Genomic DNA, 19,235 nt, shown 5'->3' on the forward strand with positions numbered 1-19,235 from the left:
GGGTTAGATAGTTTTAGTGCAGAATTTTACCAGATGTTCAAAGAAAAGTCAATGCTAATACTCAAATTATTTCACAAAATAGAAACAGAAGGGACATTGCCCAATTTGTTTCACAAACTTTTGGTTACTCTGACATTCAGATGATATAAAGGCCCAACAAAGAAAAAGAATTATAGACTAATTAATCTTATGATCATAGATATAAAAATACTTGCATAAGATTCAAGAACCCATCAAAAAAACTCATCTACCCTGAATAAAGTAGAGATTATTCCAGAGATGCAGGGGTGGTTTAACATATGTAAGTTGATAAAAGTAATTTACTTTGGTGGTTTGACTGGGAACTGCTCCCATAGTCTCAGATATTTCAATGCTTAGACATTAGGAAGTGACATTATTTGGCAACGATTGGGAGCTATGATCTTGTTGGAGTGTGTAGGGTTTTGTAGGAAGAGGTGTCACTGAGGATGGGCTTTGAGGTTTCAGTGGCTCAAGCCGGGCCCAGTGGCTTTCTTTCTTCCTGCTGCCTGTGGATCCAGATGTGGCGCTCTCAGCTCCTCACCAGCACACGTCTGCCTGTATGTTGCTATGCTTCCCACTGTGCTGAGAATGAACTAAGCATCTGAATCTATAAGCAAGCCCCAATTAAATGTTTTCCTTTAAAAGAGTTTGCAGTGTATCTTGACAGCTTAGGTTAAGACAGTGGATCTAAATCTTCCTAATGCTTGAACTGTTAGTGCATTTCTTCATGTTATAGTTTCCCAAACCAGAAAATTATTTTTATTGCAACTTTGTAACTGTAGTTTTGCTACTGTTATCAATCATAGTGTAAGTATCTGATATGCAGGATATCTGATATGTGACCTCTATGAAAGGGTTGTTTGACCCCCAAAGATGGGTTGAGATCATAGTTTGAGAAATGCTGGACCAAGACATCTACCATACAAACACACTGAAAGACAAAAACTACATGATCATCTCATTAGATGCATCATTTGCAAAATCCAACACCTCTTAGAGCATCTCTTATTCAACAATAAGTGCAACCTCATGACACTGAGAAGCTTTTACATGGCAAAGGACACTGTCATTTTGGACAAAGAGGCAGCCTGCAGAATGGGAAAAGATATTTTTACCAGCTACATGTCTGGTAGAATACTAATATACAAAATATGCAAAGAACTCAGGAAACTAGATAGATACCAGTAAAACAGATTGCCCATTTAAAAATGGGGTACAGTTCTAAATAGAATTCTCAACAGAGGAAACTCAAATGGCTAAGAAACCCTTACATGTTCAGTTCAGGGTAATGCAAATCAAAATTACTTTGAGATCCCATCAGAATGACTAAGATCAAAACCCAAGTGGTAGCTCATACTGGTAAAGAGATGGAGCCAGGGGAACACTTCATTGCTGGCGAGAATGCAAACTTATATGGACATTATGAAATCAGAGTGATTCCTCAGGAAAATGAGAAGTGGTCTACCTCAAGTTCTGTGTATGCCATCCCTGGGTGTATACTCAAAGGATGCCATCCCTGGGCGTATACTCAAAGGATGCCATCCCTGGGCGTATACTCAAAGGATGCCATCCCTGGGCGTATACTCAAAGGATGCTCCATCATACCCCAGAGGCACTTGCTCAACTTCGTTCACTGCTGCTCTCGTCATAACAGCTAGAAATTGGAAGCAACCTGGATGTCTCTCAACAGGAGAATGGATAAAGAAAATGTGGTACATTTATACAATAGAGTCTTATTCAGTCATCAAAAAATGTCATCACAAAATTTGCAGGCAAATTGATAGAGTTAGGGGAGGAATCCTGAGGGAGGTATCTGAGATGCAGATAGATATGTATTTATTTATGTGATAGATATGTATTTATTTATGTGTGGATATTAGTTGTGAAGTCATTGATAACCACACTAGCATCTAGAGAGTGTAGGTATAGAGAAAGGGACTGGGCAAGAAGAAATAGATCTCATTAGGAAAGGGAAATAGAATAGACAGGCATGGATGTGGGTGCTTGAGAGGGTCAATCAAGTGGAGATGGAGAAGCGAGAAGGGGATATGGAAGAGAATACAAGGACAGCTAGCACTAAGGGGCATTTAAATGGTAGTATGGTAACCTAATACAATAGAAACTTCTTAAAATATATGCATATATGATGTTGATCTAAAGGAAATAACCAAATAATGGGAGAGAGTCACAACTGACTCTCTCTCTTCTCTCTCTCTCTCTCTCTCTCTCTCTCTCTCTCTCTCTCTCTCTCTCTCTCTCTCTCTCATATTACATCTCAAATGACATCCCACTTCCCAGTTACCCCTCCCCATCCCCCATCCCACAACTGCTCTTTCCATCCCCTTTGCCTGTATGAGGGTACTGCTCCACCCACCCACATTCTCTTGTCCCACCACTCAAGCATCCCCCTACGCTGGGGCATCAAGCCTCCCTGGGACCCAGGGACTTCCCTCCCATTGCTGTCAGGCAAGGCCATTCATTCATCCTCTGATACATGTGTACACTCCTTGGTTGGTGGTCTAGACTCTGGGAGCACTGGTCAGGCCAGACTATGTTGTTCTTCCAATGGGGTTACATTTCCCCTCTACTCCTCCAGTCCTTCCTCCAGCTCCCCTACCAGGTTCCTTGAGCTCAGTCTGATGATTAGCTCCAAGCATCCACATCTGTGTTGGTCAGTTGCTGGCGGGACCTCCCAGGGAACTGTCAAAATAGGTTCCTGTCAGCAAGTGCTTCTTGACCACAGAAACAGTGTTGGTTTGGTGTCTGCAGACATGATGGATCCCCAGGTGGGGCAGTCCCTGGAGGGCCCTTCCTTCAGTCTCTGTTCTATTTTTTTGTCCCTGTTCTTCCTTTGGAAAAGGAACATTCCTGGGCTAAAAACTTTGAGATGGGTGGGTGGCCCCATCCCTTGACCAGGGGCTGTGCCTGTCTACTGGAGGTGGTCTCTATAGGTTCTAGCTCCTCCTTCTCTGTTCAGTTAAACTAAAGTCATCCCCAGTGAGTCCTAGGTTTCCCTGATTTCTGTGACCCTCCAGTGGCAATCCCCAGTTCCTCATCCCCCTGCTACATACTTTTGTTCTATTTCCTGACTCTCTGTGCCCCTCTCACATCTCCTCCAGTTCCATCTGGGGACCTAGAGTAAAACCAAATAATACTTCTGGTCTAATGTAGAAATAAAATGACTCCTAACGATATTCTGGTATACAGTCTCACAGCAAACCCTCTGATCCTCTGACTCCTGCCTGCATTTGCCCCTTCCACTTTTCACGACCTGATTCTTTCCAAGTGTTTGCTTTGTTCTCTGAAACATACTGCTTGGCCTTCTCAGATTATGGCCTCTAACTCTAATATCAACCCTTTCTTAGCTGCAATGTGATCTTCAACTCAAACTTCAGATGACCTTTAAACTTACTTGCCTGTCATCATTGCCCAGCTGATTGTGGTTTAGTTTAAATATCTCAATAGTAACTTTATTTAAGCCCTCACAGCCTTTGCTCCCTAGGTCAGTCACAGCTGGTTGCTCTAGGGTCCATTGTCTAGCCACTGCTGGGAAAGATGAGCTTCTCTGGTTAGGGCATATTCAGTATAGAAAAGACAGAATCCTTTTCTTCTAGCACTTCCTCATTTGAGAATTACATGTTTACTGAATTTGTGTGTGTGGTACTCACATTTATGTACATATGTATATGTGTGTATACATAGATACATGCACATACTTTTTTTAATGAGTGACATAAAAGCAGAAGAGGGATTAGGGAAAAAAGGGTCCAACAAGTGGGGGGGCGGGGCGTGGATAGAGGTTTCTCTTGCTGCAACAAAACACTATGACCAAAAAAGCAAAGGGAAATGATTTGGCTTACACTTTCACGTTGCTGTTCATCGTCAGAGGGAGTTAGGACAGGAACCCAAACATGGAGGGACCCGGAGGCAGGAGCTTATGCAGAAGCCTTGGAGTGGTGCTGCTTGCTGGCTCGCTTCCATGGCTAACTCAGCCTGCTTCCATGGCTAACTCAGCCTGCTTGCATGGCTAACTCAGCCTGCTTTCTCAAGTGCCCAGGACCATTAGCCCAGGGACGGCCCCACCCACAATGAGCTGGCCCCGCCTCATGGATCACTTATTCAGAAAATACACAATGGAGCTTTCTCAGCTGAAGTTTCCTCTTTTCTTGTTGCTGTGTCAGGTTGACATAAAATTATCCAGAGGTGGAATGAAGTAAATATGACTGATAGAATGATCTTTGTATCAAATGTCATCATACAAGCCATTACTTAGTAATGCAAAGTAATTTTTTAATTAGACCATCAGTTGAAGGTATAAAAGGTTAAACTTTAGAGGAATGGCCTGAAGCAGTGGCTGATGGGGTGAGCACAGGAAGAAGGTGAAGTCCCCTGGGTAGGCTAGGCTGGAGTGCCTGGCCCTGTGCAGGCCATGGAATGGAGTTTTAAAAATATATGCCGAATACGTTGTTAGAACATATAAAATATATGCCATATAGGTGTGTGTGTGTGTGTGTGTGTGTGTGTGTGTCATGATACACAGGGAAACTTGAAGAGTTTTGATAATCACTGTGTATCTTTTGGCAGAAAATGATAGGGCTTAGACTGAAAAGTATAGTCAGATTTTAGCTTGATATGTAAATAATAAAAGTTATAATTATATACTGCTTGTGGAATTATGCTAGCTAGTTGAAAGACTAAGGGCAATAATTAGAGGAGAACTGATGCAGGGTCTGTGAGTTGAGAACTGAAGTCATCTATGTCCAGGGCTCAACAGAAGCCTGACTTAAAGCTACAAATTCTACCTGATATTTTCTTTTTGAATTCATAGCAATATGTTCCAGAATAATTCTGAGTTCTTGGATATAATATGACAAACTAGAAGTACAGAATAAGGGAAAGACTCTTAAAACAACAGAGGAAATCATCTGTATAACATGTTTTATTCTCATCAGAATTGTAGAGTTCATGGCTGTCTTGAAGTGTATGGTTGGTCTGATTTGGGCAATGGTGTCAGCTGACCGTGTCCTAATGCAGTGGTGAGAACAAACACATGTGCCTACATAGAGTGAATGTAGTGTAACTTGCAAGTGTTGACCACAAAGGACATAGGTACAGACTAAAGGATGTCCTTGATTGGCATATTTATGGCCATGATTATGAGATTTTAGACTTTATGTAGAGTACAAAACTTTATAAGAAATTATATAGGTGTTTAAGTGTTTTCTTTTTTCTTTTTTTTTCCCCAAAGATTTATTTATTATTACATGTAACTATACTGTAGCTGTCTTCAGACATACCAGAAGAGGGCGTCAGACCTCATTACAGATGATTGTGAGCCACTATGTGGTTGTTAAACTCAGGACCTTCAGAAGAGTCTTCTCTCCAGCCCTCTTAAGTGTTTTCTTAATGAGAGGCTTAAAGGTTTTAATAATGTACAAGTGACTGAACTAAGTGGCCAACCATGGAGAAATTTAGGAAATTTTAATGAAAATGAAAAGATTCAAATATTGAACCCTACTTAGCTAACATATAGCACAGAGAGCCTGCCATTGTAAATGCTTTGCATATGTCACTGGTTAAGATGAGAATGGGAATGGGAGGTTGGGAACAGCATGGACAGAGCAGAGCAAGGGGAAGGACAGTGACAACAGTCAGCACACACAGTGACAACAGTCGGCACACACAGTGACAACAGTCGGCACACACAGTGACAACAGTCAGCACACACAGTGACAACAGTCGGCACACACAGTGACAACAGTTGGCACACACAGTGACAACAGTCAGCATACACAGTGACAACAGTCAGCAACACAGTGACAACAGTCAGCACACACAGTAACAGCATTCAGCACACACAGTGACAACAGTCAGCATACACAGTGACAACAGTCAGCACACACAGTGACAACAGTCAGCATTCACAGTGACAACAGTTAGCATACACAGGGACAGCAGGCAGCTTGCACAGGCAGCTTGCACAGAGACAGTTGGTCTTCATGTATACTAGCATTTGCTGTATGCAGTGTCTGCCCTTTTCAGTGTCACTCGTCAAGTCTGAGGTAGACTTTCAACCAAATCTCATAGTAGCCAATTTGGAGGAGTTTTAAAACTGGTCTCATTAAATGCCACATGTGAAAATAATGGTATTGCCTATTTTATTTGATGAAGTAGGTAAGTAAAGAAATATGTTAGATATTCTTTTCAAAATTACTAAATTCTCTGTAATAACTTGATCATGCTCTCTTGGTTATTAGTGCCAGTAGTAAGTAGTACTCAGCTTCCCTGGAGAGTCAGTGTCTTGTAATGCCGGGAAGGACCAGAGCACAGTACAAATTGCTGACAGAAACTACCCACTTAGAGCAGGCCAGCCTCACATGTCAGAGATGCAAATTCTTCTGAAATTGTGAGACTTGGGGCTCCGTGCAGCCCACATGCTGAAACAAATTGCTGTAGAATATAAAAATTATGTAAAAGCTACTTGCTTTGTAATATTTGTTGTTAATGCTTTTAATTTTTTTTTAACCACATTTTAAAGCATTTTTTTTCTTATTTCCCTAGGGAGTTGGTCTTTCAGTCCATGGTCAATTCCGAGTGGCTACAGAAAGATCTCTCTTTGCTATGCCAGAAACGGGAATAGGTAAAAATACCAGAAAGTTTTTGTAATTACTTTCGAATTACATTCCTTTACTACATTTCAGATATTTTATACATATACACATGAAGCCAAAGGACTCCATGTGAGATACCAGAACTTAAAAACAGAAAACAAGACACTTCATGTTAGCTTGGGATGTATGTCAAATGTAAGAATGTGCACCATGTAGTTAATCTTAGATAAAGGAAAATTTCTTCACATTTCCATCTGTGACACATTGAGAGTTTTATTGATCAACATTTCTATTTTGTGTTAAAAAGAATTATTCCAGCAGGATTTGTTGAAAGAACTCTTGTTTGCTCGCCGAATCGCCTTTTTCTCTGTCAGGTATCTATGTTGCCTGTGTTGATATTCTGTCAGCATCCTGCCATCTTGATTGCTATTGCCTTACAGTAACTCTTGAAATCAGGTAGTGATAACCTTCCAACTTTATCCCTTCTGCCCAAGTTGTTTCAGTTATATAGCTCATTGGTGTTTCTGTATAAAAATTAGTTTGTAAGTTTCAACAAAAAAAAATTCCTTCTGTTATGTATTTGTGAAGCTTATAATCTATCAATTCAGGTAGAATTGACTTCTTTGGTGTGTGTGCCCTATCTGTATGTGTTTGTGCGAGTGAGGTCTATGTGCACATGCATACTGTGTGCCTGTGCTTGTGGAGAAGAGGTCCGACTTAGGTGTCTTTCTCTGTGGCTCTCTGCCTTAATTTGTGAGACAGGGTCTTCCATTGATTCTGAAGCTGGTCCATGTGACTAGACTGTCTGACAAACAAGCCTCATGGGTTCTCTTGTATCCAGCCTCCGAGAGTTAAGATTTTAGGCATGTGCCACACCATACCTAACTCTGTACATGGGTGCTACATACCTAAACTCTGGTACTCACACTTACATGACAAATACTTATGGAGTGAATCAGCCTCTCAGCCCAAGAATTCATAACTTAATAAGATGGTGTCTTTAGACCCATGAGTAAGTAAATTTTTAAGTTTTAAATATAGTTTTCAGTGTGTAGGTCTCACACATATTTTACAAGAATTGTGTCTATCTCCTATTCTTTATATTGTATATAATGTTTTCATTTTTAATTGAAAATCGTTTTTCATACATTACATTTTGATCATGTTTTTCACTCTCCCAACTCCTTCTAGATCCTAGAATACTTACCACCTAACTTTGTGTTCTCTCTTTCTTTCATGCAAAATGAAAAAAATAAAAAATAAAAAATTTAAACAAAACATGACAAATAATCTCTCCACCCAAGAACACAAAGCCAATAATCAAAACACACAAGTAAAATACCAATAAGGGGAGAAACAAAGAGTAAAACAAAAGAAAATGAAACAAAAGTCTACAAAAACAACACTGAGTTCATTGTGTGATGACCAACTTCTAAGCCCAGGGCCTACTGTGGAGTGTAGTTGATATATCCAGTGAAACGCCATTGTAGCAAGCTGACATTCCCTTACCCAGGAGGTTTCAGTTGCAGTTAGCTTTTGGTTAGGGTTGGGTCCACTTGCCCCTCTCAGCGCTGAAACCCCCATATAGCTTGAACCTGCATGGTGCATGAATTCATATGTGCATTAGTCCTATAGTGCTTTCTTGGAGTCATCTGCCTCTTCTGCTCTTAAAGTCTTTCTGCCTTCTCTTTCTTACAGATCTCTGAGCCTTGAGGGAGAGGGGTTCCAAAATTTCTCTCACTTTGCACATTATCTTCTTCCTTGGGAAATCCTCTCCTCCTCTCTTGTCGTTTATTAGGTACCCAGCCTCTGTAGTTGTTCAGATTATAGTCCAGACATTGAATGCTTAAAAGCTAACATACACATATAAGAGAAAACATAGAATTTGTCTTTTTGGCTCTGGGTTGCCTCATTGAAGAAGATTATTTTCCAGCTTCATTGTGTAAATGTACCACATTTTTATTATGTATTCATCCATTGATGGATATATAGGTTTTTCCAGTTTCTTGCTCTCATGAACAGCAGAAAGGAACATGTTGAGCTAGTGTCCTTGTGGGAGGATGAAGCAGTCTTTGGGTCTATGCTCAAGAGTAGCATACCTAGATCTTGAGGTAGATTGAGTCCAGTCTTCCTCAGGAACTGCCATACAGATTTACACAGTGGCTGTTCCAAGTTTGCACTTTGACCAGCAAGGAGTAAGTGTTCTCTCTTCCCTATATCCTTGCCAGAATGAACTGTCATTTGTTTTATTGTTCTTGGTCATTCTGACAGGTGTAAGATGAAAACTCAAAGTAGTTTTAATTTGAATTTCCGAATGACAGAGGATGTTGAACATTTCTTAAGAGATTCTCAGCCATTTGGGTTTCACCTTTTAAGGGCTCTATACTTAGTTTTGTACCATACTTTTTTTTTCTTTTTTTTTTTATTCGATATAATTTATTTACATTTCAAATGATTTCCCCTTTTCTAGTCCCCCCACTCCCCGATAGTCCCGTAAGCCCCCTTCTCTTCCCCTGTCCTCCCTCCTACCCCTTCCCACTTCCCCGTTCTGGTTTTGCCAAATACTGTTTCACTGAGTCTTTCCAGAACCAGGGGCCACTCCTCCTTTCTTCTTGTATCTCATTTGATGTGTGGATTATGTTTTGGGTATTCCAGTTTTCTAGGTTAATAACCACTTATTAGTGAGTGCATACCATGATTCACCTTTTGAGTCTGGGTTACCTCACTTAGTATGATGTTCTCTAGCTCCATCCATTTGCCTAAGAATTTCATGAATTCATTGTTTCTAATGGCTGAATAGTACTCCATTGTGTAGATATATCACATTTTTTGCATCCACTCTTCTGTTGAGGGATACCTGGGTTCTTTCCAGCATCTGGCAATTATAAATAGGGCTGCTATGTACCATACTTTTTACATTGGATTATTAGTTTTGTTGGTGTTAAGATCTTTTGTGTGTTCATTTGCTTTTTGTAGTTCTTTATACATTCTAGATACTAACTCTGTGTTAGATATTTAATTGATAATGGTTTCTTTCCATTTTGTTGGCTGATACCTTGCCTGAATAATGGTGTCCTTTGCATTACAAAAGATTTTCAGTTTCACAAGGTCTCATTTATGAATTTCTCATCTTAGTGTCTATGCTATCCGTGTCCTGTTTAGAAAGTCCTTTCTGGTGTAAGTGAGTTAAAGGCTCCTTCCCACTTCCTGTTGTAACAATCGGAGTATCTGGCTTTATGCTGATATCCTTGATATATTTGGATTTGAGTCTTGTGCAGAGTGATGCAGATCTATCAGTTGGTGAGAGTGAGGTGTTGAAGTATCCCACTATTAATGTGTGGGGTTCAATGTGTGATTTAAGCTTTAGCAATGTTTCTTTTACAAATGTGGGTGCCCTTGTGTTGGAGGCATAGATGTTCAGAATTGAGATATCATTGTAGATTTTTTTCTTTGATGAGTATAAAGTCTCTTGATTAATTTTGGTTGAAGGCTATTTTATTAGATATTAGATGGCTATTCCAACTTTCTTCTTGGGACCATTTTCTTGGAAAACTTTTTTTTCAGCCCTTTACTCCAAGGTAATATCTATCTTTATTGCTGAGGTATGTTTCTTGTATGCAGCAGAATAATGGATACCGCTTTTGCATCCATTCTGTTAGCCTGTGTCTTTTTATTGGGGAATTGAGTCCATTGATATTGACAGATATTAATGACCAGTGATTGCTATTTCCTGTTATTTTGATGTTGATGTTGATGTTGATGGTGTGTGTGTGTGTGTGTGTGTGTGTGTGTGTGTCCTTCCCTTGTTTTTGCTCATATGGAGTTATTTCCTGTGTTTTCTTGGACATAGTTGTCTTCCTTGGGTTGGAGCTTTCCTTCTAATATTTTCTGCAGGGCTGAATTTATGTATAGATGTTGTTTAAATTTGGATTTGTTTGAGATTTCTTGTTTTCTCTATCTATGATGATTGAGATTTTTTTCTGGGTATGGTAATCTAGGTTGGCATTTGTAGTTTTCTAGAAGTTGCAAGGTATCTGTCCAGGCCCTTCTAGCTTTTGGAGTGTCTTTTGAGGAGTTAGGTGTAATTCTGATAGGTCTGCCTTTGTATGTTACCTTGCCTTTTCCCCTTGCTGCTTTTAATGTTCTTTCTTTGTTCTGTATATTTAGTGACTTGATTATTATATGGTGGGAGGATTTTCTTTTCTTGTCTAGTCTGATTGGTGTTCTCTAAGCTTCTTGTATGTTTATAGGCATCTCTTTCTTTAGGTTGGGAAAGTTTTCTTCTATGACTTTGTTGAGAATATTATCTGGGCCTGGGAGCTGGGAATCTTCACCTTCTATTATTCTTAGGTTATGTCTTTTCTGGGTATCCCAGATTTTCTGAATGTTTTGTGTCAGAAATTTTTTATGTTTAACAGTCTTTTGACTGTTTAACAGTTCTTCTATTGTATCTTCTATGTCTGACATTCTCTCTTCCATTCTGTATTCTGTCAGTGATGCTTGTATCTGTTGTTCCTGTTCTCTTCCCTAGGTTTTCCATCTCCAGGATTCCCCCAATTTGTGTTGTCTTCATTGCTTCTATTTCCATTTTCAGGTCTTGAACAGTTTTATTTCTTTCACCTGTTTAATTGTATTTCCCTGTATTTCTTTAAGGGATTTATTAATTTTCTCTTTAAAGGCCTCTATCATCTTTATCAGATTGGATTTAAGGTCATTTTCTTGTGCTTCAGTTATTTGAGGATATCCAGGGTTTGCTGTATGTAATAGGGCAGCTGTGCTCTAAAGGTGTCATATTGCCAGGTTTTGTTGATTGTGTCCCCCACTCCACCCCGGGGCCTGTATGAAGGTATTTAGAGGGGGGATGAACCTTGATGGTGCTAGTGTGGCAGGCTCTGATGTGTATCCTCTGGCTATATGGTTCAGCATCTATAGGTCTCTATGGTTCAGGAGTCTCCGGTCTGATGAAGGTGGGCAGAGAGGTTGCAGGAGAATGGAGGGCCTCCAGTGATAGCAGACTGTTCAGAGTCACTGGGCATGCCCCAGAGGGCTGCAAGCCAGGAAGATGGGTGGGGGAAGGGAAGCTAACCTGTATGGTTCAGGCTCCACAGATCTGATAAAGGTGAGCAGAGAGGCGGCAGGGGAATCTGTTTGGAGATTTTAACTTATTGCTTCTATTTTGCTTGGGTTATAGGTCTTTTTAAATTGTTTATTTTGTCTTGACTTAATTTTGGTAGTTTGTTTATATCCAGAAATTAATCCACTAATTTTAGATTTTCCAGCTGGATAAAATACAGATATTTTTAAATTGTCTTTATGATTGTTTGATTTCCTTGGTGTCTTGTTATATTCTCCTTTTCATATCGAGTTTTATTCCATTAGATCTTCCTTCTTTGTCTTTTAGTTGCTTTGGTATGGGCTTGGCCTTCTTGTTGATTTTTCACAAAGAACAAATCGTTTAATTGATTCTTTGTATAATTATGTTCTTATTTGTTTCTGTTTTATTGATTTCAACCCTGAGTTTATTTCTTTCCATCTACTGTTTTGGATGTATTATTTATTCTTTTTCCAGAGCTTTCCGATGTGTTGTAAGGTTACTAATATGAGAACTCTCTACTCTTATGTAAGTGTGAAAAACATTCTTTCTATGCAGCTGAGAATAGACTTTGGATTTTGTCAGATATTTTTTATCTATCTATTGTGATGAATATTGACTTTTAAAAAATTTGTTAGTGGTAAACTACTTGGCTTTTAAGTCTAGATTTACCCTATGTTACATCTTCATCTCATATAGTAATCCTTTTAATATGTTGTGGAATTTGATATGCTGACACTTTATTTGTAATTTTTGCAGCTATGATTATGAGGGTTTGCAGTCTAATTTATAATGACCTTTCTTTGCATGTGTATTGGTAACACTGTTTCCCGTTTATGGAATAGCTTGTGTATAATTATTATCATTTTCTCTGTGTTCTCAATGTTTTGTAGAATGTATCAGTAAAGCCAGGGAGACTGGTAGTTCTCTTTTTGAAAACATTTATAATCATAGATTTGAAACCTCTGGAACATACTTAGCCAGCCAAGTGATCCTGAACAAACATTGACAGGTTGAGTCTCTGAAGGAATTTGTACAATACGTTAGTATAAAGCTGCCTGGGGTAGTCTTTTTTTTTTCTTTTTTTCTTTTTTTCTTTTTTTCTTTTTTTCTTCTTTTCTTTTTTTCTTTTTTTCGGTTTTTTCGAGACAGGGTTTCTCTGTATAGCCCTGGCTGACCTGGAACTCACTCTGTAGACCAGGCTGCCTCGAACTCAGAAATCCGCCTGCCTCTGCCTCCCACTGCTGGGATTAAAGGCGTGCGCCACCACTGCCCCGACTCTGGGGTAGTCTTATATGTGTTGAGTTCATAGTGTTTTTTATCTCTCTCATCCTTGATTAATTATTAGTCTATTTCTCTCTCCGCCCCAGATCATTCTAATTTGAAGCTTGTCATCTGTATTGATCTTCAATATTAGAGTTTGGTATTGTGTGATGTTTATTACTTTTTTCATCTACCTTAGCTTTCGTTTGCAGCTCTTTGTTCCTTGTCAGGTAAGAGCAGGCTAATTGGCATTTTTAAAAATTGCTTTTTATCTACACATTTGTTAGAAACTGTACTCCAAATTTTAAATTCTGCTTTACTCCCTGGTGAGTACTACGAGGTGAGACATGCCTGTGCCTCTGGGCTGCAGCTCCTGGTCGGCCACATGGTCAGAAGGAGGCACAGGCGTGGTGCAGAGTGCTATGCGGCTAAGTGATGGTGCCCAGTGGGTTATAAGTTTGTTAAGTGCATTTCAACTTAGTTATTTTGTTCTTGAGTAAAATGTTCCCCATTACATGGTAGAGCTGATTTGAATGTGTTCTATCAGACTTGGTAGGTAGCTATGATTCAAGCCAATGAACTCCTGCACTTTGAAGAAGTTATGATACCACCTTGTAGTTTACATTGTTTCCTATGGAAACATTCATTTTTATCCCTATTTTTTGTTTCTATGTTAATATATGTCTGCACGTCTCAGGATGTTCTTAAGACTTTCTCCTAACCAATGGCTTTAGGCTATTTGATAACAAGTTTTCTTGGTGTGGGTCTCTTCATCTTTCATGTGTATGTATTTATTTGGCTATTTGGATTCATTCTCTCAAAACTGGAATTTTTGTTTCAATTATCTCTTCAAATATTTTTCTCTCCTTCCCTTTTCAAATACATCTTTTACACCTAACGTTAGATGCACTCTTCCTGTGTGTGTGCACATGCATGTCCATCTATTTGTGTGTGTGTGTGTGTGTGTGTTGCAACAGATTGAACTCAAGGCCTCACAGTCCTAGGCAAGTGCTCTACCACTGAGCAATAGGCCCCCACCTTTTATTTCTTTATATAAATGTTGAGACGGTATTGTAAGTGACTCAGGCCAGCCTGGTGCCCATTCTGTCGCTTTTGAGCCTGTGGCCACTCTATGCCTGCCCAACAGCTGGAACTATAGACCTAGGCACCAAGTCCTGCTCTATGTTCATTTTAAATTATTTTTGTCTAGTTTGTATTTCTACATTTTAAACTTTTTCCTCTCTGAAAAGTCTAATCTGTTAGTATTTCTAGTGTTTTTCAGTATAAGCTTTTATCTCAGTTTCATCTATGGAAATAGGATTTGAGTTGCTAAAAATATAACTTCTCTGTCTCTCTATTTTTTTAACATATGAGTGAATTCTTACATTTATGTCAGTTTTAATTGATTAAGCCTCACTGTGCATTGTGTTTTCCTGCCGCGTTAGATATCTAGGTTTTGTTTTGTTTTGTATCTTTGAGATAGGGTCTATGTGGACTACAGAGGCATTGAACTCAGAAATCTACCTATCTCTGCCTCCTAAGTGCTGGGACTAAAGATTTGCACTACTAGATGGCTAGTGTGTTAGGTAGTTTTATGTCAACATGATACAAGCTAAAGTCATCTGAGAAGAAGGAGCCTCAATTGAGAAAATACTTCTTATAGATGGGACTGTAGCAGGCCTATAGGGTATTTTCTTATTTAGTGATTGATATGGAAGGGTCCGGCCTATTGTGGGTGGTACCATCCCTGGGCTGGTGGTCCTGGGTTCTAAAAGCAGGCAAAGTAAGCTATGAAGAGCAACCCAGTAAGCAGCACCCTTCATGGCCTCTTTATCAGCTCCTGCCTTCAAGTTCCTGACATGTTTGAGTTCCTGTTCTGACTTCCTTCAGTGATGAACAGTGCTGTGGAAGTATAAGCCAAATAAACCCTTTCCTCCACGACTTGATTTTGGTCAAGGTGTTTCATCCTAGTAGAGAACCTAACAAAGACAGCTAGTAAATTTTTATTAGGTCTTAAGTGCAACTCTTCTTTTGTAGCATGTTGTATACTTTTGAAGAGTTTCTGTAGTTCTATTTTGTTTTTCTTTTTCCTTCCTCTCTAGCTTGTTCTGCATCTACACCACCCTTTGTTTCTGTTGATAGTATGTATCCCTGACTGGTTCTGGCTGGCCTTAAATTTAGAGACCTGCCTGCCTGCCTGTACTTGGTGGCTAGGATTAAAAGTATGCACTGTCACACCTGGTTTTTGAGTTTTTCAGTTCTTACAAATGTTCCTGCACTTCCTTCTAGGATGAATGTAAGTTACTTGGAACCTCTTTGATCTAGTTAGATGTTTTGGGTTTGGTTGGTTTTGTTTCCATGCAGGATGAGGACAATGAGTAAAGCTACTGTTGAATATTTCTGAGTACAGAGACAAGACCTTCCTCTGTGTCCGCTGGGGCCCAGACCCTTGCCCTTCATCTAGTTGGTGGATCTGGTGTTGTCAGGCCTCTCTGCTTCCCACTTAGCTCTTTTATCCCTTCTCTAGGCTTAGATCCTCTCTTCATACAGTACAAGGAGTTCTAAAGTGAGTCCCAGATGGGGAGACATAGTATAACTAGGGAAAGCACCAAGCTTTCCAGTGTGTGCTGTGTGATAGAGGCTGATCAGGGAAGAAACATACTTGAAGGGATTCAAGTCCAGAGCCTTAAAGGACAAGGAAATGTTTCAGGATGTTTCTGAATACAGGAGGGTTTTCCTGTATTCCGAATGCTATTGACACACTGGTGAGGAGGTGTGTGTTCGATAGGTGAAGACACAGAATGGCTGTTGTTTAGAGGGCGAGCATGAGAGATGAGACTAAAAAGTGTGTGGACATTTAAAACTTGGTTAAGGTGGATTTTTTTTTGTTTGTTTGTTTTTGTTTTTTGTTTTTTTGTTGTTGTTGTTTTTTGTTGTTGTTGTTGGTTTTTTGGTTTTTTTTTGGGTTTTTTTTTGGATTTGGTTTTTTCGAGACAGGGTTTCTCTGTGTAGCCCTGGCTATCCTGGAACTCACTCTGTAGACCAGGCTGGCCTCGAATTCAGAAATCCGCCTGCCTCTGCCTCCCAGAGTGCTGGGATTACAGGTGTGTGCCCCACCACCCAGCTAAGGTGGATGTTTTAGTCTAGGAGAAAATGCAGCCACTGCAAAGATTTTAAGAAATGTAATATAAAACTCTATTTGTGTTTAAAAATGTCACATTTCCCGGGCATGGTAACCTATACTTGTCATTCTAGTACTGGGGAGGCTACAGGCTGAGAAAAGAGATCACAAGTTCAAGGTCACTCTGGGTTATGTCATAAGGGCTCTCAGATTAACAACATGCTGTGCATTTGTTCTGTAAATACTCATTGGGAAGTGAAAATCGTGTCAGTCGCATTGGGTGCTGTTCTTTAGGGACTATCCATGTTCTTTAGGGACTCTCCACCTTTTGTCTTGAGACAGGTCTTTTCCCTGGCGTGGAGCTCATCTTCAAGCTAGTCCAGCTGGCCATGGTACCTATCTGGTGTTTCCTTGTCCAGCTCTGGGGTTGCAGTCAGATGCTGTCACATCTGGATTTTTCAATATGAATTCTAGGGATCAAACTCAAAGTCCTCAGTGAGCATCCTGTCCCTCAATGCCAGTTTTGCATACTCCTAACGTACAAGACATTCTGAGGTCACGTACTTTACCAACTTCTAGATCAATAAGATACAAGGATTTTGAAAGTTTCCAAACCAAGTTAATAATTCATAACTTTTTTGTGATTTGGGCTCGTTGTGTAACACATAACTTAATATTCATTGTACAGATTCACAGTCTGCACATAAATGGCTGAGTATATCCACTATCTCCACTTTCTGCTTGAATTATTCTTTTTACTATTCTTAATTACAGGACTATTTCCTGATGTGGGTGGAGGTTATTTCTTGCCAAGACTTCAAGGAAAACTGGGCTACTTCCTTGCACTGACAGGATTCAGACTAAAAGGAAGAGATGTGCATAGAGCGGGAATTGCCACACACTTTGTAGATTCAGAAAAGGTAATTGTTTAGATGTTTGCTGGGAATGGTTGAGATGATCACAGGTTTTTGGTTTAAGTATGGGTGTGAATGCTAAATTTATTGCTTTAGCTTGTGTGACCTTGGAGAAAGTACTTAACCCCCACCCCCACCCAACCCACACTTCCCACCTTCCCTTTCCTCAGCCACAGTCCAAGCTGAATGGAAGCTCAAGATCTCCCTGCCCTCACCTTTCCAGGGCTGAGAACATTAGTGTATGTTCCTGTCACCATGCTGGGCAAGGTGCCTGCGTATTCTGTCTGTCTCTCAGCTCCCACAAACAGAACTAATGGGACCTGAGCTGGTACGGTCAGTGGATATTTCTAAACATTACATGGTTAGGTTAACGATTGACATGTCTTGTTTTCTTTCCATGTAGTTGCATGTGTTGGAGGAGGAGTTGTTAGCCTTAAAGTCACCTTCTGCTAAGGATGTTGCAGGTGTCCTGGACAGCTATCATGCCAAGGTAAGAAGGTTTCAAATCACTGGGAATGTCAAGTGTTTAACCAGTGAGCAGTGTAAGTACTGGTTGTGGATATAGAAGGCATATTGAGGGTGATTTAGTTTATGGCTGGGTGAGAGTGCCAGAGGTCAGTGTCGAGACAGCCGTGTGATACTGGCCCTCCGCCTCAGAAGCTTCTCTGTTGAACTTCAGCACTTGGCCTTGGAAGGAGCTTTTGCAAAGGCTTTTGCAGTGCTCTGTGGCATTTCTGTCACAGGTTCAATGTTCAAATTATGTGTGGAGCTGCTAAAATAAAACGCTAATTATAAAATCTGCTGCAATGCTTAATTTCTTACTTATGCTTCCTAAGTTTTCTTATAAAGGTCAAAGTAGGGCCTGGGGAGGTGGTAACTGAGTCAGTGAAGTGCTTGCTGGACAAGCATACCAGGACCTTGATGTGATCCCCAGTACCCACTCAGGGCTCCTTTTTATAAAGCTAGATTTGGCACACTTGTAACCTCAACACACACACACAGAAAGAGAGAGAGAGAGAGAGAGACAGAGACAGAGAGACAGAGAGACAGAGAGACAGAGAGAGGCAGAGAAGTGCCAAGAATCCTTAAAAAAATCACAATCAAATGCACAGTTCATCTTAAAATTTCACAGAAATTGTAGTAAAGGAAGAAAAAAGGTATTGATCATGAAGTGACATAAAATGAAAGGAAAGAAAGGTCCAAGTGCGATATCAATATAATGGCAGCTTCAAAGAAGGCTCTTCACTGTAAGACTGTAGCATCATCATCCTTCAGTGTGAGAAGCCAGCTGGAGCAGGAACCCTGAATCTCTGAAGGCCTTCACAGTGGGCAGGGCATAGCACTGGGGTTTAGTGCTTGTTCAGCACTACAAGAATACGGGAAATAATAGGAAAAAGGAAGAACCAAGAAAAGGAAGAGGTGATGGAGGGGCAAACAGGCAGGACAGAGACAGGGACACTGGTGTGGAGCAGGGGAAAAAAACAGAAATTTCTTACAAGTTCTAATAAGTGCAGTTAAACCTCCAAAGGTCTATAAAGGCTAGCCAAGGTGCAGGGATGGGTGGGGCGCTATTTAGAAGACAGACTGCATGCTAGGTAGAAGACCTGTAGGCCTGTGAGCTGCAGGCCTACAGAACATGTCTGCTATCCTCTTCCCAGGCACTGGCACCCAGGGAACCCTCCCCACACATGGAGGCCTTGCCTGACCATTCAGTTGACAGCTGTGGTAGACATGTCATATAACTTACTAAAAGATAAACAGAACCATTTGGAGCGCTAGATTCTTAAGTATAGGAAGGGGGGAAACACGTAGGGAATATGCAGGCTTTAAAGCAATAGGTTGACTGGATTTCAGTGTTAAAAAGCTATATAATAGGACTGCTTTGTATGATACTGTCAGTAAAAACACTGCACCCAAACTCAGACCCAGTTGCCCATTGCCGTGATCCAGCCTCATCTGCCAGCAACATATGTGTTCTGTCCTGTAAGAATGACTTTGGTAAACTGGCATTTCTTTATAAGAAGGTACCTGAGTGAGGCCATGTAAGACATGGGTTACGATAATAGAGAGATTAACTAGAAATATAAACAGGAGAGAGCTCAGGTTGAGAGGTGGGACAGCCGCAAAGGCTGAACACTGAATCCTGTAATCCTCTGGCACTCGGGGATGATGACTCCCTGAGGTGCTTTGCTCTCTCTGAGGGTAGAGCTGCA

The 19,235-nt window shown here is 40.3% G+C and overlaps 1 protein-coding gene across 2 annotated transcripts in view; it reads left to right on the plus strand.

Moving 5' to 3' along the window:
* Hibch (3-hydroxyisobutyryl-CoA hydrolase) overlaps positions 1-19,235 on the plus strand; it is a 68,837-nt gene that overhangs the window by 34,222 nt on the left and 15,380 nt on the right. For both annotated transcript variants that reach the window (XM_052192840.1, XM_052192839.1), the window contains 3 exons: positions 6,583-6,661; positions 16,883-17,028; positions 17,426-17,512. In XM_052192840.1, coding sequence (XP_052048800.1) covers positions 6,583-6,661; positions 16,883-17,028; positions 17,426-17,512 — 312 coding nt within the window. The remainder of the gene's footprint in view (positions 1-6,582; positions 6,662-16,882; positions 17,029-17,425; positions 17,513-19,235) is intronic.

The sequence above is a fragment of the Apodemus sylvaticus genome, chromosome 9 (assembly GCF_947179515.1).
Source record: "Apodemus sylvaticus chromosome 9, mApoSyl1.1, whole genome shotgun sequence".
Lineage (NCBI taxonomy): Eukaryota > Metazoa > Chordata > Mammalia > Rodentia > Muridae > Apodemus > Apodemus sylvaticus.